This window comes from Pipra filicauda, unplaced genomic scaffold (assembly GCF_003945595.2).
Source record: "Pipra filicauda isolate LSUMZ 115617 unplaced genomic scaffold, ASM394559v2 scaffold185_size1782982_pilon, whole genome shotgun sequence".
NCBI classification, from domain to species: domain Eukaryota; kingdom Metazoa; phylum Chordata; class Aves; order Passeriformes; family Pipridae; genus Pipra; species Pipra filicauda.
The window spans coordinates 1,276,786-1,300,072 of NW_024104293.1; the positions used below are offsets into that span (position 1 = coordinate 1,276,786).

Here is a 23,287-nt window from a genome sequence, read left to right on the forward strand (position 1 = left end):
GAGAGCTGGAGAGGGACTGGGGACAAGGGGATGGAGTGTCACACTGCCACAGGCAGGGTTAGATGGGATATTGGGAAGGAATTGGCTGGGAGGGTGGGGAGGCCCTGGCCCAGGTTGCCCAGAGAAGCTGTGGCTGTCCCTGGATCCCTGGAAGTGTCCAAGGCCAGGTTGGACGGGGCTTGGAGCAACCTGGGCTGGTGGGAGGTGTCCCTGCCCGTGGCAGGGCGTGGAACTGGGTGAGCTTTCAGGTCCCTTCCAAGCCAAAGCATTCCAGGATTCCACGGTGTTCACTGGTGGCACCCTCAGTTCCTACCCTTGGCCACAGCAGCTCAGGAATTCCCATTCCCTTTTCAGTCGAGTTGACTCGTGAGGGGAGTGGCTGCCACTGCAAATATCCCAGTGGGAGCTGTCAGAGTGTGTTTGAAAGCACCTGTGTGTTCAGTGTGAGTTTTCTCAGGGTCTGCATTGTGTCTGGAAGAAAATATGCTTTCGATTGACCTGCACAAACAGTACAAGTCAGGTGGTAGCATTGATTTTTGGAGCTTGATGGCTTTATGGTCACAGATCCAAATTCTCTGGAGAAGAAATCTTTGTGCTTTGTGTTGTATAAACAGGATGAACAGTTTAGTGAAAACAATCATCATGGTAAATTCTTCCCTTTTTAAACTGTTGAAGAGTAGCTTTGGTAATTATTTAGCATTGATTATTTTATTTCCATGTGAGAGTTCCATGTTTTTCCAGTAGTCAGCTGAGCACTTTCCAGTCTGGTTGGACTAGACCAGACAGAGGGTGAAATTGGGAAATACAGGGTTCACACAAATCAGTTGGTCTAAATTAATTTCTATCTAAACCTAAATAGTGGTATTATTTCAAACAAATTTTACAAGATGAGCAAACAGAAAACAAGGTCTTGCATAATGTATTCCTGTAACTGATTTAAGTTATCCTCATGTGAAAGGAAAAGACTGTTTTGTTTAAGGTAAAAAAGTTAATGTTCTCATCCTCTTTGCCTCCTCCCTCCCTCCTCACATCTGCTTTTTGAATTAGTTTGGAACACACTTGCATTTTTACACTACTAAAACTCAGTGGAATTTTATAACCCACAGATAATATTTAATGTTTCCCTCTCTTCCACAGCTTCCTAAAAACTACTGGACACTCAAACCTGCATCGAGTGGAAATATTCTCATGGGTTTTTTTTCCTTTTCCTTCTCCCAGAGCCATGAAACAGCTTTGCCATAGGCACACGTGTGGGATGTGCCGTGTGCCGGGCAGTGCCAGCAGGGAGCCCTGCCCCGCTGGGCTGGGGGTGTGCAGGCACTGGGTGGGGGCAAAGCTGGTGCAGCAGCAGCTCCCAGCTAAGCTCTCCTGGGTGTTGCTGTGATGAGCTGCCCGCAGTCACTGCTTGTGGAGAGGAGCTGGCCAAAGGCAGGGTGTCTGCAAGGTTGCTGCCGGTGCAGAGGGAGCAGATGGCACCCGTGGGACTCACCGATGGCATCTGGGCACGGCTGCGGGCCGAGGGCCAGGCCAGGCCTGTAACACACAGCTGTCTGTGTGGGTTTGTGAGCTGGGCTTCAGATCAGCTTCTTGTGAAACACTCCTGGAGGCTTAACTCTGCCTTTGTCCTGAGCCAAACCCACAGGGACTGAAGGCATTGCACCGTAGGACTGCTGCTGGCCAGCAAAGGCTCCTGCCCTGCCGGCTCACGGGTGGGAAAGGGCACAGCTACAGCTGAGACCTGCTTGGTTTTTGCTGAGGAGCCCAAAGCACGGACACTCTATTCACCTTTAATCCATGACATCTATTAAATCCTTCCAGCAACGTCATGGAATCATAGACTCATAGAATTCCACAATGGTTTGGGTTGGAAGGACTTTAAAGATCACCTACCACCCCCTGCCATGGGCAGGGACACCTTCCACTAGCCCAGGTTGCTCCAAGCCCCGTCCAACCTGGTCCGACTTCCAGGGCTGGGCAGCCACAGCTTCTCTGGGCAAGTCCTTCAGCTTAGTCAGGCAGTATCATCTCCTTCAGAAACTTGTCATACCCTGGAGGGTTTAGGTGGAGTCTCAAGGAGGATGAAGAAAGTCCCTGATGAGCTTTTAGGATGCTGATCCTGCAGGGAGCCAGGTCACAGCGAGACAGTGACACGCTCTGTGTGCTTGGCTGAGCTGCTGGTGGTGGCACCCCAGAGCTGCTGTTTCACAGCTGCCAAAGCCACCTGAAAGGGGTGCTTTTCACACGAGTGACGACTGTCTGCCAGTGTGGGTCTCTTCTACTTGTTTCTCAGTTGATATTTAAAACTCTATTGTTATATAGGACAGGAGGAAACAGCCTCAGGTTGTGCCAGAGGAGGTTTAGATTGGGTATTAGGAAAATTTGTTCACTCAAAGGGTTGTCAAGCACTGGAACAGGCTGTCCAGGGACGTGTCACCATCCCTGGAGAGATTTAACACACGTGTGGATGTGGCACTTGGGGACATGGTCTAGTGGTGGGCTTCACACTGCTGGGGGAGTGGTTGGACTCAATGAGCTCGGAGGTCTTTTCCAACCAAAATGGTTCCATGATTCTGGGTGTTTTGCAATCTGTCTGAGGTCTCAGTGTTGTACAACACATGACTGTGGGCAGAAATGATGCTGAGACCTGGCCTGGGGGTTGTTTATGTGCCACAGAGCTTACACGAGGGAGGGAACGTGCGGATGCTCTGTCCAGTGATGAGTGAACACGTCTGTCCTGCAGCCACCCTTGAGCAGCACAGTCAGAGACTTCTGTGCAGCAGGATTCCTTTAACAGACACTCATCCTCAGAAGCTGACTGTGTGACTACTGTGGGGACAAGGTCTGGTTTTCCATTCTCCTGCCAGATCAGAAGATGGAGTGAGCGCGGTGCTGCAGAGGGGAGGCAGGAACATCTTGTGGCTCCCAGTGTGGTTGTGAAGGGCTCCCAGCAGCCTCCCTCCGTGAGGGGAGCTGAGCTGGGAAGGACCAGAGGTGAGGCATTCCCACTGGTTTGGCCCCTGGGAAGGAAGGAGACACATCAGACTGTTGTCACCCCCGAGCTATTCTGGCAGCTCCGCAGCCTCTCCTCAGCCTGGCGCGACTCCCTCCCTCACCCGGGCTGTGGTGAGCGGTCTGGTTTCTTGGCCTGGGGTCCCCAGAGTCCAGGAAGAAGTTTATCCCTTACTTGAATGATTTCTGCCGCTTAAAAATGTTTTTCTTGGTGCCTTTTAGAAAATGACACAATTACAAATGATACAGGCACAAGGGAAGGGATGGGAGAGAGCTGCTTCCAGCTGACTCGCCAGTTACCAAAGTAAACAGTGCTCTAATGAAGCTTTTGAGAGGCTTATCTGGCCATGACAAACTTGCTATATCTTTCCTTTTAGATTGGCATTTAAAGCCAAACCACATATTTTTAAAAGTAGAAATGTTTCAGCATCCTCCTCTGCCCGGGTTGGCTCTGTCAGAGAAGCTCTTTTGCAGTCTTATTTTCTGCAGCTTTTTCCCAGCACCATCCTGTACAGTAGAGTCCTGCAACAGCTCAGCTTGGAAAGGGCCTCTAGAAATCATCTGGTCCCACCTCTCAAACAGAGCCTCACCAGGAGTTAGAAATGTGTCTGTTAGGTAGAAATAGAAAATGAACTATTTAGAGTCTTCACTGTCAAAATTAACAATAGATCTTTGAAAGGACCAGAAAGTTCACCTTAATTTGGTACACCAGTAACTGCCCTTCTTTGAACATCTTTAAATAGATGCTTTAACTTCAACTAATCGATGCCTCTTTATTCACAGTGGTATTTGAGGCATCACCGGACCCTTGTTAGAGCCCTGGGGATAATATTCCCAACTGGATATTGTCAGAGTGAATAATTGGTGTATACAGACAGAGTTATCTGCTGTGACATTCCATGTTCTGTCAGCTGCACACGGATTAGTTCTGTGAAGTGGAGTCTTAGTCGGAATGATGCATGGAGATTTGAATTTACAGTTGTAATGCCTGAAAGGTTTGGGTTTCTAATGGTTTTACACTGGTAATCCTTTAGCAATTTGTTTTATAGTAGAATACTTGGAGGGGAGCTGGGCCCAGTTCTAACTGAAATCAATAAAACCTCTGTCATTGACTTGGAAAGAAAGCAGATGCATTTTTAGCAGTAAAAAGGAAAAAAAGAGTATTTTAGATACAGAGTAACCTCATGCAGAATATCTGAGTTCTGTACTGAATGTGACACTTTTTTCTCCCAGCAGCAGGCCTCAGACTACTTGATTTTTGTTATGTTTGGAAATCTCCATTCTCACAGGATGGCAGCTGGATAAATCCTAAAGCCTTTTGAAATGATGATGTTATGCACATGTATGTACATCTGTGCACACACACACACATATGGGGTCATCTCCTAGGATGTTGGTTTTATTCTCCTAGAATTTTCTAAAAGAAACCTTTTTTCTTTCCTTCTTTGAGTTCTATTCAGAGACCAGTGACTTGGCATGAAAACTGGGGAGAATCTATTTAGTAGTGTTTGAATTATGTAAGTGTAGGTAGGTCTGTGGTTAGTGTCTCACTTTTTCCTTTGTTTAGGGCTAATTGACTAATTATGTGGTTGGTTGATAATTTTCTGAGCAAAATTTAAGTCAATAACTTTTCAAGGGTTGTGTCTGGCATCTGGAGGCGTTTTAGCTCAATCTTTACTTTTTTGTGTTTCTCTTATCCGCTGTGAGGCCAGGTTGGACGGGGCTTGGAGCATCCTGGGCTAGTGGAAGGTGTCCCTGCCCATGGCAGGGGGTGGGATTGGATGGGCTTTAACAGTCCCTTCCAACCCAAACCTGTGATTCTGTGATGATTGAAAAAAAACCCCTTTTACCGTGTGAAGACATAACCACAACATGAGCCTGCTAAAGAACAGCGTAGGATTAATATGGGAGCATCCTCTGGGAAGTCCTTGTTCCCATGGTCTCTTGGCAGCGTTCAGCACTGCTGGATTAGTGCTGTGGTCTGCATGAAGCTCGTTAGGAGAACGGCTCCCTCAGCAAACACGGGCTCCTGGGTTATTAATAACCAGGAAGGAGCACCCTTCCTGCCTTGGGATCTCACAGTGTGCTACAGAATGTCTTTCCCCTCATCCCACACTGAGCAGGATTGGATTGTCCTGCTCTCAGGATGCTCAAGTTGCTCTCGGTGACTTCCTTTGCTTCCAGAGTCTGTTTTTGTGTAGCTGTGGGTGCTGAGTGCATTAGTAATTCCATATCCTTCAGGAAAGCAATGTGGCTGCAGTTCCAGCAAAAAAGAGCCAGTTGCTTTTTCAGTTTTGCTGATGTCTCATGATCAAAAAGCTGACTTGGCTTCAGTAAGGTAGCCCTCTCCAAGGATCTTCCAAGTCTCTTTGAAGGAAGTAATCTGGGACTATAATCTTCCAGGCAGCAGAAGTTTTTAATTAGCCCTTGTAATTGGACTCATGTATTCTGGAAAAATAAAAGAAGCTGTGATTTTCTTCTTTTTTTTTGCCAGTCAGCCTCTGGACCCCTCTTATGGTGAGGTACATTTGGGGGCACGGCAGGACCCAGAGTTCCACGAGGCAGGAGAAGGAGCTTTAGGGATGAGGTTGTGGTCCCCTGCAGTGCCAGGAGGCTCCCGACGGTGGAGCTCAGATATTCCCGGCCAGCAGCAGCTCGAAATCAATCTGTGCTGGATGTCACAGTAAATAAGTTCATTTTGCGATGCAATATTAAGTATAAATGGTGAATTAAAAATGGAGTTTTCAATCTTATTTGATTTGACCTCAGTGTGTTGAGGTAATCCATCCCAAAGCAGCGCCGTGAAATGTGTGGTTGCTTTCATTGCTGCCCAGTTCTGCAGGGCAAGTCCCTTCTCCAGCACTGTTACAAGTGCAGGAGGAGCACTGCCAAAATACACAGGCCCAGAGATGAGACAGAAATAGCCCTGGCCTGAACTGGAGCTCAGTCTGGAGAAGGAATTGGAAGAGCACTGTGAGCTGAGTTTTCTTGTTGTTAACAAGGGGAGATAAACACAAACAGAGCGGGAGCTGATGGGAGCTGATGGGAGCTGATGGCCTTCTCAGCTGCTCCGTGGAACAGCTCCCAGGCTGTACAGTGAGGGAGCCCAGCCCTCAGCAGCTGCTTGTCCTCTACTGTAAGCTCAGGCAAGCACATTCCTCAAAGCTCTTTTTTCCCCTGTGTCTGCTGGTGCCTTTTGTTGCTGGAAAACGTCTGCACTGGTGGCAGCGCTGGGCAGCCAGGCCCAAAGCAAACCCTCTGCACACAGAGAGCTGCAGGAGCACGGACAGCAGCTCTGCATGGATTCAGTGTGCTGGGAAGGAGCTCAGGCCCTAGGCTTGGGTGTCAGGGACCACCTGGCTGTAGGAGCTTTCCATCCCCTCCGTGGCTCCCTCAGCCCTCTGGCCTCTCCCAGGGACTGTGGGCCGAGTTGCCAGCCCTGCGTGTGTGTGGTTTGGGCAACCCCCCACGGGGGGCTGGCCAGAGGCCCCCATGGGACAGACCTCTGGGGCTGCTCAAAGGACAACGGGAGGGAGGATCTCAGGATTCGGCTCGTTTGCTTGTCCCTGGAAAGAGGAAAAGGCCTTGCTTTGGGTCAATCTTTTTGGGACATTTAGTAGCCATGACAACCAATAACTTGACTCCACATGGTTAAAACTTAAAGTATTCTGGTCTCTTTGCCTCTTAGTTGTGCACCAGGAATAGACAAAACCTTCTAGAGGGGATGTTCAGGTGGATTATTTCCTCAGAACAATAATCAACCAGTAGTTCTGCTTAATTCAAACTTTCTTTTTCTCATTTGCGGCCAGAGGGAGCAGGTTTTGTGTCTGGTTCCATGCACCACTCCTGCGGGGGGCTTGAGAAGCTCTGAGGCTGTTCCGTGCACCCCCCATTTCAGAAAGAATCTGTGGCAAATCTGGATTTGTTTGACCCATCTCTGGGTAGAGGAGGTCTCTCTGCACACCCCGTGGTTTGTGCCTGTAGCTCTCAGAAGGTGGAGTTAACAGTGAGCTGGGCCAATCTGCCCCAGTTTGTATGATTTGTCACTGCACATGGTTAATAACTGTAAGACAACCACACTTGAGGCCCATAAGCCAAACTTTGTTCTTGTTGCAGTAGACAAAAGATGAGAATATTAGATTTTATCCACTGTGGGTCCAGTGAGCTTTTCTTTTCCAAGAAATTAAACATACATCATACTTTTTTTCTTTTTTTTTTGTTTTTTTTTTAGTATGTTGTGTTACCTTAAAAAAAAAAAAGGCACGGGCGCATAACTGTTATAACAGTGGGAAATAATGATACAAACGGGGCACTTACTAAGGCACATTGTTACCAACACTTGTGTTAGAATGAAGCACAAGGCTTTGCATTTGGTCTTTTTTTTCTAGACAGTGTTTGTTAATACTTTTCTAGCTTATATTTTCAGAGTCAGCTGCTTGGTTTTAGTAGTCTGTGATAGAAGTTTGCAGTCATTTTATTTGCATTAAAACATAATGGTAAAAACAACCCTCTAATGCTGTGTATATTTGTCAGCTGTGTGAGGAACAAAAATAGTCACTGCCCAGTGAGATGGCAATTAAAAGTGTTTTATTTAGTTGTACCTGTTTGATGGCCCTGTGTGATGAGTCCTGGGAAGCACTTCCAGTGGGATCTGCAGTGGGGGAAGTCCTGGCCAGCAGGACCCAATTGGCTGTTGGGAAATGAGGGGTTTGTGCTCCCGTGCCCCCGGGACAGACAGCTGGGGAGGAGGAACCCTGGCAACACTCTGATTTCCTAAATCCCTGGAGGGAGCTGCTCCTAAAGGTCTGCAGAAGAATTAGAGGCAGAGCTTTACAAAGAATTGGATACGATCCTCTTCTTTCTCTGAGAGGAGCATTAAATCAGACACAGCTCAGTGCTCAGCACTCTTAAGGAATAATTGTACACCAGTTTCTTTTGGCAGCGATCTTGCTTTCAGCATTTTAGCTGTCCCAGCTGATTATTCCCAATCCTTAAACATCTCTTTACTTGTGGTGAAAATTATTTTTCACATATATATATATATATAAATGGGCAGGCAGGGGTGTGTATGTGTATATATGAATATATATGTCTGTGTATGTATATATGAAACCCATGTTAGTCTCTTGATCCCCAAAACTGTCAGAATTGCTGTAGCCCAGTGCTAAAATTGCCAGTCCACAAATAAAAAAAGAACGTGAAATATAATGGTCACTCAGGTTTACAAAGTGGGGAAAACTGCTTCTTAGTGAGCTGTAGACTATGTAATGAAGAAATAACTGAATATAAATTATTAGTGCTATTAAAATATCAGTGGTTTGCTGCTGTTCTGTGCTTGGGTTTTGGGATTTGGTTCTTCCTTTCTTCTTCTTTTTCATTTGCAGTGTTGTAATTCTGAAGAATATATTTCTTTGGAAGTATCCAAAGGTGTGCAGATTTTTGTGGGGGATCTCTTGTTTTATTTATTTGTTTATTTATTTTTTAATCCTGGGTATGGTTTTGCATTAGGGAAACGTCCTTGCTGTGAATTAGGAGAAGGAATTCTGTGGCTGAGAGTGCTCCACAGGACTCAGCATCTCTGCCAAAATTCCTTCAGCTACCAAGTATCAATTAAGCTTTATTTTTTTCCTTCTGGAACAAACAAATGCAGTGTTCTGAGCTGATGAGAGGTAGGCAAATGGCTTCCATATTCCTTTGCTAGATGTCCTGGAGCCCCCAGCTGTGCCAAGCAGATGTGTTCTGTGGGCAGAACAGGGAGTGCCAAATGTGCAATCACCCTCAGTGTCATGATGGGCCATTGTGTGGCCTGGGGAATGTGTGGTTTTCCCAACTCAGCTTGTACATAAACATGGGGCCATCTGAGGTGTGGCACAAAGCCATGGAAGAGCAGCAGAGCCTTTAGGAATGGCCAGCTCACCACAGGCTTTTCTCCTTATTTACAGAGGAGGTGGTTTTGACCAGATGTGCCCTGGAAAGGAAGTATCAAAATCCTATTACTCCGTTTTATGTTGTCACAGTTGTTTAATTCTGCAGGTACAAGCTCAGACACCACAGTGGCTACGTTGAGTTTGGTGATTTCAGTTTAGGAAGTCCAGTCTTTGTTCCAAGAATGTGCAGCCATTCCTTTAAACATTTCCTTTCTTCTGCTATTAGTTTATGTGTGTGTGCAACACCAAGTCTTGGATCCCAGGTCAGTCTGACAGAACTGACATTTATGCTGTGCTTGGCAGACAAGAGAGTTGAGCTGCTGCCTCACAAAGCCTTGAAGCCTTGCTGGGGCTTTTTCAGGTCTTTCACCTTTCCACAGTCCCCTCTGGAGGACCAGGAAAACTTTGCAGTGGTGAGCACTGAGGAGACCCCCACAAGAAACTACACCAAACATTCCCATATAGGTGCCTAAAATGGATTCATATTTCAGCATCAGAATGGAAAACCACACCTCCCCACCCCTGGAAGTGTCCAAGGCCAGGTTGGATGGGGCTTGGAGCAACCTGAGCTAGTGGAAGGTGTCCCTGCCCGTGGCAGGGGGTGGGATGAGGTGATCTGTAAGGTCCCTTCCAAACCAAACCACTCTGTTAGAGTATTCCATGTATCAACCTTTGCCTAATGAAGCAGTGAAGTTAAAAGAAGTGTTATTTTCTTCTGCTTGAAGTGTCTGAGTGAATATTCTGTATTTGGAATGACAGGTTTGTAACTCTGCTTGATTTGAGCGATGTCTGATTTATGTCATGTGGTCATTGAGACACGGGGACATTTTGTATGTGGAGTCAATGATGTTGGAGGTCTTTTCCAGCCTAAATGGTTCTATGGATCTGTTGTGCAGCCATTAGCACTGAGCTGCACTGAGCCCCTCATTCTGTGTCCAGAGTCAGCACTGCAACTTGATTTACACTTTACAAGTTTTGAGGTTCTTATTGTGTTGGTAATTTAAGCCTCTGTAAGAACTTTTTGGAGTGTTTTGTGAGAGAGCTTGCCATTCTTTCCAAGGGTCCTTTTTGGAGATAGCTCCCAGCTGGGAAGGAGGTCTTGAGGGAATGGTGTGTGGTTGTGCCAGGACAGAGTCAGGTTGGATCTCAGGGAAAGGTTCTTCCCCAGAGGGTGGTTGGGCACTGCCCAGGCTCCCCAGGGCAGTGGGCACAGCCCCAAGGCTGCCAGAGCTCCAGGAGGGTTTGGATGATACTCTCAGGGACAGGGTGGGATTGTTGGGGTGTCTGTGCAGGGCCAAGAGCTGGACTGGATGCTCCTTGGGGGTCCCTTCCAGCTCAGGATAGTCTGTGATAAACTTAAAGCCCTTCTCCCAGTGTCCTCTCCCTTTCTCCCTGCCGAGCCCTCCGAAGGCCTGTGTTCCCCTCGCTGCTCAAACAGCCCTGCTGGGGCTGCACCTTGAGGCCACGGGATGAGGGTGAAGGACGATGGAGCTGGTGGAGGCTGCGAAGGCAAGGACAGCTTTTTTGGCAGGCAGGTCACTCCTGCTGGTGGCACAGCTCCTGATGCAGGTGTGTCCCAGGGCAGCTCCTTGCTGAGCTCTCAGCAGAGGGCAGCTGGAGCCTTGGGGTGATCCTGCAGGGAGCTCGGCCAAGGGCAAGGCTGCCTGAGGGGGAACAAGTCCAAGCTCGCAGCCCAGCCTACCTGAGGGGCTGCTTTGGCTTAGCTGCAGTAGTGTTGCTTTTCAGATCTTTATTTTATAGGGGGGAAAGGCCTTTCCAAAGGATTTACTGCTTTAGATTGAAAAACCTAATCCCTCAACTGCTGGCAGTAATGGAGCCAGCGGGGTTGTATGGAGAAACCCCAGGCAGTGATGTGCTTTACAACAGCGGTTGTCAGGGGAGAGATTTGAAGCAAGACAATTTGGAGGGAGCTTTATTACAGGTGCTGGCTTCAAAGGACACCCGAAGGACAGTGGGTGTCAGGTGGAATGGGAGGAGTGGGCTGAGGTGTGGGAAGGAACAGTGAGTCCTTAGAGCAGCTCTTTTGATCATACTGTAGTATTTTAGTACATGACATGCACAGATAAATTGACTCACAGCCATACAAAAAAAATCTGCCTAAGACAGTTTAATGTTCTAGGAAAGGTTTTGTGTGATCTCTTGGGTGCCTTTCAAACAAATGAAACCCTACACTTAGCAAAAGGCACTCGTAAATAGAGCCCCCCCAGCAAACAGGGGTGTGTTAGAGTAGACCTTAGTGATGGCTGTTGTTGAAACTGCAGTGAAATAAAACTTTGGACTGTTTAAAGCAGAAAAATGTGTAGATTATATAGAAGATAAGTGCACATTAACTTTTATAGAGCTTGGAAAGCGCTGTGAGGTCTGCTGAGGCAGCACTTCCCTGTGAGCTGCAGCTGCATTGAATTGGCTCCGCTGCACTTTCCTGCTTTGCTTTTCCCCTGACAGCACAATTGTGCCCCATTTGGTCTGCAGGGACTCAGCTGATCCCTTTGAGTGGTTTGGGCACTCAGCTGGCACAAATCTATTCACTTGTGTGTGTGTGTGTGTATTTATTTATTTCTGGCACAGCACCCAGACCCTGCTGAGCTGGGTGGGGGCCAGTGCTGGCCCTGGGCAGGAATGCAGGGCACCAGTGCCAAGGCACATTAAGGTGCACAGGCAGGAAATCACAGCCACAGGAATCCAGCTGGCTGCAGTCACACTGGATACCGTTGGGAAGGGAGCTGTTGGAGGGCCAGAGGGACAGCTCAGTGGGATTGGGAAGTGCTCACATACCTGCTGCTGTTGCTTACACACCCCAGGCCACTGCAGTTTGATGTCCTGCCTTTTCTCCATAGACAAAGACATGGGAAATGTCACGAATAGAGTTGTTTCTGCTTTGGTTCTTTCTGCCAGCTCCTGCAAGGTACACTGGGGCTGGGTACTGGGCTCACACAGGGGTTTTCCAGCCAGAGGTATATAGTTTTTTGCTGGGGGTCTCATTCTCAACTATTCCTTTCTGTTAATGCTTTTAGTTTCCTTTCTTTAATATCAGAAGCCTTTTGATAACTTTGTGTTTGCCTCATATTTTCAATTTATTTTTTTTCATCTTAGAAATTGGTCCAGTGACAATAACCACAGATCCCAAGAAGTTTCAATTTGAACTCAGGGAGCTTTATGTTCAGGTGAGTAACTTCTTTGTGGTTCTAGCAAAGACTCCATTTCCTTATGCTAATCTTTCCTCTTGTGCTGAAATTCCTGCTACAAGGATTCCTGAAGGTGTAGCTCACTCACCTCTACCATTTTACCTGCACAAACTGTCCTCTTTCTGTTCTCTGGTCATCTTAATTTATGCCCACTGCCCTGGGGAGCCTGGGCAGTGCCCAACCACCCTCTGGGGGAAGAACCTTTTCCTGAGATCCAGCCTGACCCTGCCCTGGCACAGCTCCAGCCATTCCCTCAGGTGATGGGAAGAAAGGGAAGTATTGGAATGGAATTACCCTGACTGGCAGAAAATATGTTCCAATTGTCTTGTCTTTCATCAAGCAAAATACTTCTGACCTGTGGAAAACCTTGCTGGAGTCAGCAGTGCCAGACAGGCTGTCCCTCAGACGCTGGCACAGGGTGTAATCCCTGCAGGAGCAGATTGCTTGAAGATTCAAAGTTGGCAGAAGGTCTGAATTCAGAGAAAACAATAGCTATTATGCTTTCCTCCTTTGTGGGGAAGTTTAAACTTCAAAACTCCTTCCAGATGTTTTGTTTTCTCAATAGTTATGGGCAATACAGGCAGCTGTTTCTAAAAGGTACGTGATTTAGATGAAGCTTTTGGGAATTTCAAACTCTGTTTCCAAGCGAGATGTTTAAAAATTGCTGCCTAACGAATCTGAGGTTTCTTTCTTTAATGCTGATTGATTGCATAGTTCATAATTACTTCCAAGATGTGCTCATTCAGCTAAATGAGGGCTGGTGAAGAACCTGGTCCTGGGTTACCTGTGTTACCTGTAAGGCTGCTGGTAGTGTTTTTTTTATTCAGATCCCAGGTTTACCCCTTTGTGGGTGTTTACAATGCCATTTCAGAAAATAGGTATTAAATGGGGGGATAGTACAGATGAGCTCAGCTGCCAACCTCCATTTGGGCGTGCCTGTCCAAACTGAAGGGAAAAGGAGGCTTGCTGGGCTTCCCTCACCTCTGGCTTTCCAGAAAGCTTCACAGGGTAATTGGAACCACATTTAATTTGGAGAGAAAGGCAGGAAATATTGAATGGAAAATTTTCCTGTTTGTTTAAAAATAAAGGCAATACAGCAGGTTAAATGGTAGGAAGGAATTGTTCCCTGTGAGGGTGAGGAGGCCCTGGCACAGGGTGCCCAGAGAAGCTGTGGCTGCCCCTGGATCCCTGGAAGTGTCCAGGGCCAGGTTGGACGGGGCTTGGAGCAACCTGGGCTAGTGGGAGGTGTTCCTGCCCATGGCAGGGGGTGGGACTGGATGGGCTTTAAGGTCCCTTCCAACCCAAACCATTCCATGATAATGATGATGATGAGTTGTAGTTCCACCCAGCTGCCTTTTGAAAATGCTCTTCTACGTCATGGGAACAAAAAGAAATTCTCCCTTGAATTTCAGGTTGTCTGGAATCTGCCACTTACTTTTCCTATAAAAAGTAAGGCCAGGTCAGGAAGGACTGACATAAAAAGAGTGATGGTTCTTATATGACTTATAGAAAGAATAATGGCAAAGTACTTATTCTTTAACAGAGATGAGGAATTTATTGATATTCCTGTTTTGAAATGGGATTTAGAATACTGATAGATTAAACTTGTTACCAACATGAACATTTCATTGAGGACAACCAAAATTCTCTGGTATGAGAGGCAGGTTTTTATTCTGGTTTGTGTGTCTGTGTGAATGTTTAACCTCAAAACATAATTTTTGATGGCATCTCAAGAATTCAAATTCAGGGCAGCAACTGCATTACCTTTTCTCCTCTTCCTTCCCAGCACGTGGAGATTGTATATACATGTGTGTGAAGGTGGGTCGGTGTTAAAAATAAACAAAATCAGTTTTATATTTCTGTTACCTTTGGAATTGTCTGTGACAGCACCCTGCAGCAACCACACAATCCTTAGGGTGAAAAAAGGGAATGAATGATTACAAGTTAAGGAAATATCTGTCCTGAATGTCCCCAAAAAGTAACAGATTTGGCATGTTTCTTTTTTCTTAAAAAAATGCTTTGTTTTTCCTTCTACTTGCGACCAGGGTGGTGGAGACTGCCCAGAGATGAGCATTGGGGCAATAAAGATCGCTCTGGAAATTTCCCTGCCTGGTTCCTTCATCTATGTCTTTACTGATGCCAGATCCAAGGATTACAGACTGACCCACGAGGTGCTTCAGCTCATCCAGCAGAAACAGTCCCAGGTACAGAGGATCTGCATTCTGAGCTGGTTTGTGTTATTTGATGCCCTCTTTCCTCGGTGACAAGGGGTAAAATTCTCCTGTGTGAGACTCAGTGAAGCCTTTTTACAGAACACTGCATTCTAGGGACCTTTTTTTTTCTTTTTTCAAATAGAGAGTTACCTGATCTGGTGGAAAAACAAAACCAAAAACCCAAACGGAAAGGGATATTCCTTTTAGTATTGTAAATTAAACAGTGCAGCTGAGTCTGATACCAGTATATGTATTCTTGGCCAGCTTACCACTTATGTGGATGTTTTTATATTGCTGTAAAATAAATATTGTGTGAAGTACAGGGCTGAGAGATGAGGATCAGTGTAAGGGGATTCTTATCTGTTCCTTTTCTTCTTCATTGCCTTTTCCATCAGCCCTGAGTGCAGTGATGCTGTCCTTTATGCAAAGTAATAAGCCCAGCCCAAGTAATACATTCTTCTGTTGTCATTGCAACGTTTTCTAAAATGTGCCCCAGGTGCCAAACGATTGACTCTTTGTTTTCCACCCAGGTGGTGTTTGTGCTGACTGGGGACTGTGATGACAGGGAGCACGTTGGCTACAAGGTCTATGAAGAGATTGCCTCCACCAGCTCTGGTCAGGTTTTTCACTTGGACAAAAAGCAAGTGAATGAGGTAACTTTGCCTGAGCTCTGCAATGTACAGAGAAAACAAGGCAGGGGTTATCCTCTAAGCCTTTAAATGACCTGATCATGGGTTAGGGAGCAGAAGGGGAAATTCTGAATGCCCTGGTCTCGGTATGTGGACTCTCTTCTACTTTTCCCTTCCTTCTTTTTCCATTTGCTGTATCAGGATGCAGATCTGGGACTTTTACTGATGTCAGGGAAGTGTGCAGTGTCATATCTAACCAGAACCTCCCCAGCTTCCCTCTGCCTGTGCCACAAAGCTTCCAGGAGGAGAGCCTTTAAAATAAGGAGTGGTTCTGGGCTCCCAGAGCCCAGTGGCTTTTCTAATCAGTATGAGAGTTCAGTACCAACTCTAAATGAGCATTTTGTCAGCAAGCAAGGGATTGCTAATTAGCCTGGAATGTTCCTCACATTATGAACTCTCAGGTTTCCATCGATGGTAACTTTTAACTGAGGTTATTGTTGCAATGTTTGCCACCTCTGCTGGTAGCTGTGGTTCCTGACCCACAGCCATGAATGACTGTTTTCTTGGAAAACTCCAGTGGGTCTTAGGCAGAAATGAAATTTCAAAAGTGCATGAGAAAACAATTTGGAGAGAGATGAAATCACATGGTAGTTATCAGGAGAGCTGGAATTGTTTATAAATGTTGTAAACATTCCCCTTTGAATTCCCCCCGCAGGGAACGACTAGGTGAGGTGTTTTAACAAAAATTTACTCTGGTTTGTTCCTTTTTCTTTCTTTCCTAGAATTTGGATAGTGACAGATGTTGGAGATAAATTGCAGTTTCCTACTGTTGTTGCCTAGAAAAACTGATGTTCTTATTGGGAGTGATAGAAGCTGTTGGCAGTGATGTGAAGGTGATCAAAAGGAGGAACTTCCCAGAGGATTTAGATAGGTTAGAAGTCAGAGGTAAAAGAAATCAGCTGTTGGGAATGTGCAGTTCCTGACCTGAATTTTGGTATTATTTATGTATGAAGGGTAAAACTTGCCTCTGTGACACTCCATGAAATCCCTTTATACAGGAGGGATTGTGATGGAACTGGATGGTCTATAAAGTCCCTTCCAACCCAACCCATTCTATGGTCCTCTGGTACTGCCCATGGGAAATGCTCTTTGCTGGGACTAAAGTTTTAGGATGAAGCTTTTGTTTGATTGTTTTGGTTTTATTTTCTTCTGCTTTTGGGAGGTAGAAGTGAGCAGAAAAAGCCACTTGTCTTAAGCAGTGTAAGAGATTGCCTAAAGTGGAAAAACCCCACGAAATCACTTTCAGAAGTTTTCCACAATAACTGCCAAACAATTTGCATTAAAACCAAACCCCAAAGCCTCTGAAATAATTTCAGTGATCACTGACCTCACATAAAGCTGTGTCTGGGCTAAGGGACTGTGACAGTGAGTTGACCCAACTGCTGTGATCCCACAGGAAACCTTCCCTGCAGATTTCAGTCCTGGATCAGAAGTGCTGATTTCAGAGGGTGGATGCAAAGGGACAGGAGATCTTGCTGTTCGTGGTGCAGCCTTCAGGCAGGACTCAGCTGAAGTAAAACCTGCCCTGCTTTGTCTCTGAGTAGCTGGTGATGTGTAAAGAATGCAGTTTATAAATGCTGAACACACTCCCCGTTGGGGGCCTAGAGAGAGCTAAAGCTGGAGTGTGGAGAGGGAACAGCTCCACAGTCACCGAGGGAACCCCCTGCCAAACCACTGCCTTGTTTTGTTCAAACATTCTTGGTTGTTCTACCCCCAAAGAACCCAAACAAAGCTATTTTTAGTGTATAAAGTTTCAAACCGTTACTCCCTGCTCGCCCTTTGAGCATTAAGTGGAGAATGAAGCAACATTCAAAGCTACAAGGAAACACAGCAAAACAAAACTTGATGCACATCCAATGCTCGTGCACTGAGCAGGATAAGAAAATTTAGTGTCTTTTTTACTTCTGAGAAACATGTTCTGATTTCAAATACTACAGCTGACTTGGGCAAAATTTTTGTTGATTGGGTTCAGCCCAGCAAAGCATGAAATACATAAGTATCTCCACTTATCTGATGAATGCAGCTCATCTAAGAGTCTGTGAGGAAGGGCATATTTTGACAAATTTGCCGTGGTTTCTATGCATTCAATTAATAAGAATTTTCTTAAGGTCCAAAGCACAACTTTGATTTCGTTATCTAAAGTTCTAGATCTCCTCCATACAAAGGAATGGTAGCATTCTCATTTTGTCCCCAGTGTCTTAGAAAGGTTGTTATGCTTTTTTTGCCAAAGCACTGGAGAGGTGTTTCTTTAGGGTGAGCTTCCCTTGGCTGCTTTTGTAGGCTCAGGGCTTAATTTGCAACAATTGCTCAGAATTAAAATGCGCGGAGAATGCCCATCAAACAAGGGTTAAATTCTCCTGTTAAGAGCAGATCCTGTAATTTTCATAACCATGGTACTAATTTTGACTTGAAGTTATCTGACCCCACACTTACTTATTCCCCTCACAACGAGTGCTGTAGGGAAATGCCTGCAGAGGGTTCTGCTGCAGTGCAAAAATAGGTTTATTAGGAGGTTTATTAGGCACTGGTGGTTCAGGTCGTGTCTCCAGGTCATTTTGACTGTGGTAAAACTGAGTCATTGCTGTGTCTTATGAACTGGACTGACCAGTGTGGGTAGAGCTGGGATGTCCCAGAGACTGAGCTAGGGAGTGGTCTTATTCCATTTCTTTTTGTATAGAAACACTTGGTTTTTCTCACTTTATTTTCTTCTTGCAAGAAGGAAAAATTTTCCTTAGACTGCTTAAAAGTAAAGCTTTCTTCCTGATTTTTAGTGTGAGTAGAAATCCTGTGGAGGAGTCGGGAGCCATGGCACTGACTCTGGTGGAAGAAGAGGGTGTTGTTGAGTGATTTGAAAGGTGGATGAGACTAGATGGGGAAAAAAGAGTCTGGAGTTTGGGTGAGAAGCCTGTGAATAACAGTGATTATGTGAGTAAGAGGAGGGTGGGAGGGGACTGAAGACAAGATGGGTTACAGAAGGTTTAAAAATGTAAAAGGCTCTTCAAGAGTAAAATGAAGGGCACAAAGTCAAAAGCTCAGCATTACAGCTTAGGAGGAAGGGTTTTTGCTTTCTCTTCTCCCTCCATCCCAAACAGGCGTTATCCTTTTTCGTGGCAAAAAGGAGCAATGGTTTAATGGCAGAGACAGTTGAATGCTTTACTCTGAGGATACATTTTGTACAGGGAATGCCAGCCAAGGAAGGGATAAACAAACACTTCCAGCTGGCCTTCCTCGGCTTCCTATGGAGCTGGGAGGCTCTGGAAAAAGAAGCTGTGCTCATGTACACAGAGACTGTCCTAATGCAACTGCAGAGGGGCTGTCAAAGGCAGTTGAGAGCAGGCTCAGTTCTTTGGTTCCTTGCAAGAGCTTGAGGTTCAACACTGAAACTTTTCACTTGTATGTTTTTTTAAACATGTTGTAGTTATAGATATCATTTATGTTTTATTTTCATAGTATAATTTTCACGTGCTTTTCTCAGTCCTACTCTTTGACATGCATTTAAAAGCATTATTAGAATGGATAATTTTTGGGTGTGAGTATGAACTTACATTTACTCAAGCAATGAAACAGTTAACTGGAAATGCTGTTGCTTTGACTGCTTGAGAAATATTCTTGAGTCCCAGAATAAACAAATGGGAATAGAGACCATGCTCCATAGATTTTCCAGGTTTCAGCATGCATTCCAAGGAATGACCTGACAGCAGGGCAGGTTGCAAGAGCAAATTCTCTGGAGAAACGTTATAAATTATTGCTGCATTTGCCCTTCCCCCTCTAATAATCCCCAAGTCACATTTTGGCAAAACAACAAAAACTGCTGTTGCTTTGGGGGCTTTCTGTAAGGATCCCAAAGGGAAAAAAAAAACCTACTTCCAAAGCAGTGTTACAGCAGTGTTGCAAACCTCTTTGGAATGATGGTTGGGAAATGGATCTCCCAGAACTGCCTATTGAACTTTGGAGAAAGATTTCGCTATAAAAGCAAGTTGCTGCCAGACTTCAGACAGCTGGGCCTTTCTCTTGCCTCCCATTTTCAGTTTTGATCTTGAAAAAACTCTCAGAAACTGAAGTTCATATGGGTTCATTAAATTTTACAATACATTTAAAAACTTACCTGGAATTCAGTGGAAACTTTCCCATCTACCAAGTACAAAAAGGTGTCGTACTCATCTCAATATATGTGAGGAGAACAGTGAAGTTTCTTTTGGAAGCATTTTTGGACCCAGATGTATGATTTCTAAAGGTAAAACTGAAATGAGTTGGATCTTTTTGAAGCTCTGTGGTTCCTGTTCCAGGCTTGTCCAAAGCAGAGTTGCTGCCTCAGAGGTGTCACCAGCTCTTGCACAAACCCTGTTTCTCTCTTGGGCCATGTGCCTTCAGGGGTCTGGAGCAGTGTAGTGAACCTGACTGTGATTTTTTGGGTATGTTCTTATGAAAACATGCCCAAGCCCCTCTCTCACACAGACCCTTGTGGAAGGGACACTTGGTCACTGCTGTTTTACCTCATCTTGTGCTGGGAGCATTCATCATGTCTCCGGCGAGCTGTTACTAAGAGTGGAGGAGTAATAATTGATGAAAACCTGCCCCCACATTCAAATGTGTTTTCAGTGATGCCCTTCACTTATTGAAACTTCTTTCATGTTTGCACAAAGGCTGCTGGGCATTCATAGAGTAACATGTAAGAAAAGTGCACTTTTATTTAAAGCAGGCTGGAATCTCATTTCTATCATAAAGTTATCTTGCACACAAACCTATGGTATAACCCATATTTTTAAGGGAAAAAAACCAGGCAAATTATGCCCAACAAGCCAAGGGAATGAGGCTCTTTTGGGCTGGTGTGTTGAACCAGGTTCCTTGAGCTAAAGGCTTGCTCTGGAGCCCTACACTGCTGGTGGCTGCTTAGTTTATTCCTGGGTTCCAAGTCTTGAGCTGACATAACCCAAAGCTCCTTTAAAAGGTGTTGTAATGCAATCCTGGTCAACTGTAACCTAAAATCAGGGTTCAGCAGCACTGTCAGCCATGGGCACAGTGTTATACAGATCCAGGATTGCTCCCATGGCATTCAAACACCCCCCCTGCAGCTCCTGTGGTGGGCTCATTGTCCACCTCCCCCAACCCCTGGGCAGGGCAGAACATGGGAGCAGTGGGCTGAGGAACCTTCTGGGTCCAGATAAGGACAGGGAATCACCAGTCATTGCTGAGGGCAAAACAAACTGTCTGAAGGGAAATCAATTTGTTGCCAATGACAGTAGGTATTGAATTCCTCATTCGGGCAGTGGGAAGGAAAGACAAGTAGGAACACCCTTCCCTCCCCTTCCCAACTGAACTTCCCTCCCTGCTGCAGGACGTGCCTTCCAAACCTTGCTCCCCTCTAGTCCCAGCTCTGGGCTGTGCCTGACAGTGATTGGTATGATGTGTCTGAGGGCAGAAAGAACCACAGGAGTCCACAGATGGCAATTGCTCAGTACATCTGGACGAGGGAGATTTCCTTCTTGCTTCATGCAGCTAAGAGCTGATGACCAGAAATAGCCACAGATTTGCATCCCTAATTCCTTCTTAAAGTGTACCTGTGGATGTTGTGTGGAGATGTGGCCAGGTCTGCTTGTGTACTCCTTTAAGCCTCACACTGAGCATGGCTTTGGTAGTATCTGCTATTAAAATGGCATTTCCTACAAGCATTAATATTTTTAAAAGTGAATTAACATGGAATCTCTACAAGGCAGTAAAGACAGTATTGCAGCAGCAAATGCTTTTGACAGTATAATAACAACTGTTACTTTCTCTTCTAGGTGTTAAAATGGGTTGAAGAAGCAGTTCAAGCCTCCAAAGTGCACCTCTTGTCTACAGACCACTTGTCCATGGCTGTAAATACTTGGCAGATCCCTTTTGATCCCAGTCTGAAAGAGGTCACAGTGTCCTTGAGTGGTCCTTCACCAGCAATCGAGATCCATGATCCTTTAGGTGAAGCAGTTTATGCCTCCTTTTGTGACAGCAAAAAAGGGGAATGAAGAAGCACTTCTGACATTTTAATTTTTCCCAATATTCCCAATATTTTTTTGGCTGAGAGGAAAGTGGAAAACTTCCCTATTCTGTTCACTTTGTCTCATCTCCATCTTCTTTCTTACAATTTGTCCTTGTATTCCATGTTCATGGACACATTTGTGTTTCATCTCTTCATGTATTCACTGAGCCATCATTTAGGGGTTATAGGTGATGGTTTGGTTTATTGGGGAAAGGCAAACCGAGGCCTGCATTCTTTGAACTACAACAGCATTCAGAATCAAACCCATCTCCAGCTGAGCAATGAGAGATTGGGAGCTAATTCATCACTGAAGATCTTCTGAACAAATCTTGCTCACTGTTGTGTTGATCCCTTGGGAACCTGGAACAGCACTCCAGAAATAAATTCAGATCATACTTTGTGTTCTCTGCATGACTTTTACCTGAGGATATAGCTTAAGTTTTAGCATCCTGGAAATATTTTATGCCCAGGATGTGTTCCCTGGTCAGTGCTACACTGAGGAATTCTTCTGTGTTTAGAGAAAAGAGATTTGCTCAGTGTCTCTCTTCAGGCCATGACAACACACAGTCCTGGGTGCAACTGTCAGGCTTAGCTGAGGCTGTGACCCCCCCCTGTTTTCCTATCTCCTGGTTCAGCTCCACTCATCTAAATCCACAGTGTTTCACCCACGTTAGTCAAGGCATGTCTAATAAAGTCTTAGAAATGGGCACTGGGGCAACCCATTCTCCACCTTTCCCTTTAGTGCTGTGGAAGGGTTTCAGTGCTGTTGGTACTCCAGAATCAGCCTTGGGGGAGCAAAGTGCCTCTGTGAAGAACCAGTGCCTGAACCACTCATCTGTAAAGGAGCATTTTTAGCATTCTGGCAAAGAACTCCAGGGCAGTTAGATGGGTATAAATGTCATTGACTGCTAAGTAGTGAGCAAGCCAAGTATCACAAATACATTGGTACAGCCCAACAATCTTGTATTTACTCTGTTTTCTTTAGGCAATACTGTACCTTCTCAGTCCTGTATTTACTCCCTGGTTTTTTTAGGCAAGCGGCTCAGTAAAGGATCGGGGCTGAATGAATTGCTGAATATCCACAACTCTGCTAAGGTAGTAAATGTCAAAGATCCAGAGCCTGGAACATGGACAATTAAGGTAAAGTTACTGCAGAACTCCTGAATTACTGTCCTATAGCTTGTAATGATTTACTGTGTTATTTATCATGTTCTGTTCTATGACTCTGAAAACTACGTAGTCATTTTTGGAGGTGAAGTCACCCGTGTGAGGTACCTTTACAGCCAGGGCTGAATGGAGCCTGCTGTGCATTGTCCCTGCCCTGAGCACAGGGGTGGTTTGAAAAGGATCATTAATTCCCACCCAGCCCTGTGGGAGGCTGTTGATCCCACTGCACAACTGGAGATACAAAAACATGGTTAGCTCAGCAGCTCTGGGGAGAATTGTTTGAACGTCTGTCTGAGACTGGGGGCTTATAAAACACAGGGAGAGGGATTTTTATACAAGGAGATAGTGATGGGACAACGGGGAATGGTGTGAAACTGCCAGAGGGCAGGGTTAGATGGGAATTTGGGAAGGAATTCTCCCCTGGGAGAGTGGGGAGGCCCTGGCACAGGTTGCCCAGAGAAGCTGTGGCTGCCCCTGGATCCCTGGAAGTGTCCAAGGCCAGGTTGGAGCAACCTGGGCTAGTGGAAGGTGTCCCTGCCCATGGCAGGGGGTGGCACTGGATGAGCTTTAACAGTCCCTTCCCACCCAAACCATTCTGGGATTCTATGACCAGAAATGCTGAAAAATCTGGTACAGAGACAACCTGGAGGGCTGTTAAAAATAACAAAGAAGTGGTGTCCTGCTGGACTTGGTACCATCAGCCACGTTGGGTACTGAGAGACCCTTCCCTACAGTCAGTGCCTTAGCATTGACCTCTGTCCTTGCTGGGGGTTTTAGGGTCAGCAATCAGCCCCAGCCAGGGCAGCAGCTGCTCTTGCAGGCAGGACTTGGCAGTTTCTTGGGCTTGGGATCTTTTTGGGTTTGTTTTCCTAAGCTCAGCATAATGCTGTCTCCAGCTCTGGGGAGAATAGAACATACAAATTGATGTATTTTGGCTTAAAAAAAATGAAAAGAAGAAAAATGTCTTGAATATAGAGTAGAAATAGTTGAATTTAACTTTGATGAGCCAGCCAGGCCATACATTTCTTTATAGATACCTGCATTGCGGGCAATGATTTTTGTG

The 23,287-nt window shown here is 45.6% G+C and overlaps 1 protein-coding gene across 1 annotated transcript in view; it reads left to right on the forward strand.

Annotated features, from left to right (window-relative positions):
• The window catches only part of HMCN1 (hemicentin 1), a 161,660-nt gene that overhangs the window by 12,267 nt on the left and 126,106 nt on the right, over positions 1-23,287 (forward strand). The window contains exons 2-6 of the mRNA XM_027723459.2: positions 12,051-12,121; positions 14,188-14,346; positions 14,886-15,008; positions 20,825-20,996; positions 22,091-22,197. Coding sequence (XP_027579260.2) covers positions 12,051-12,121; positions 14,188-14,346; positions 14,886-15,008; positions 20,825-20,996; positions 22,091-22,197 — 632 coding nt within the window. The remainder of the gene's footprint in view (positions 1-12,050; positions 12,122-14,187; positions 14,347-14,885; positions 15,009-20,824; positions 20,997-22,090; positions 22,198-23,287) is intronic.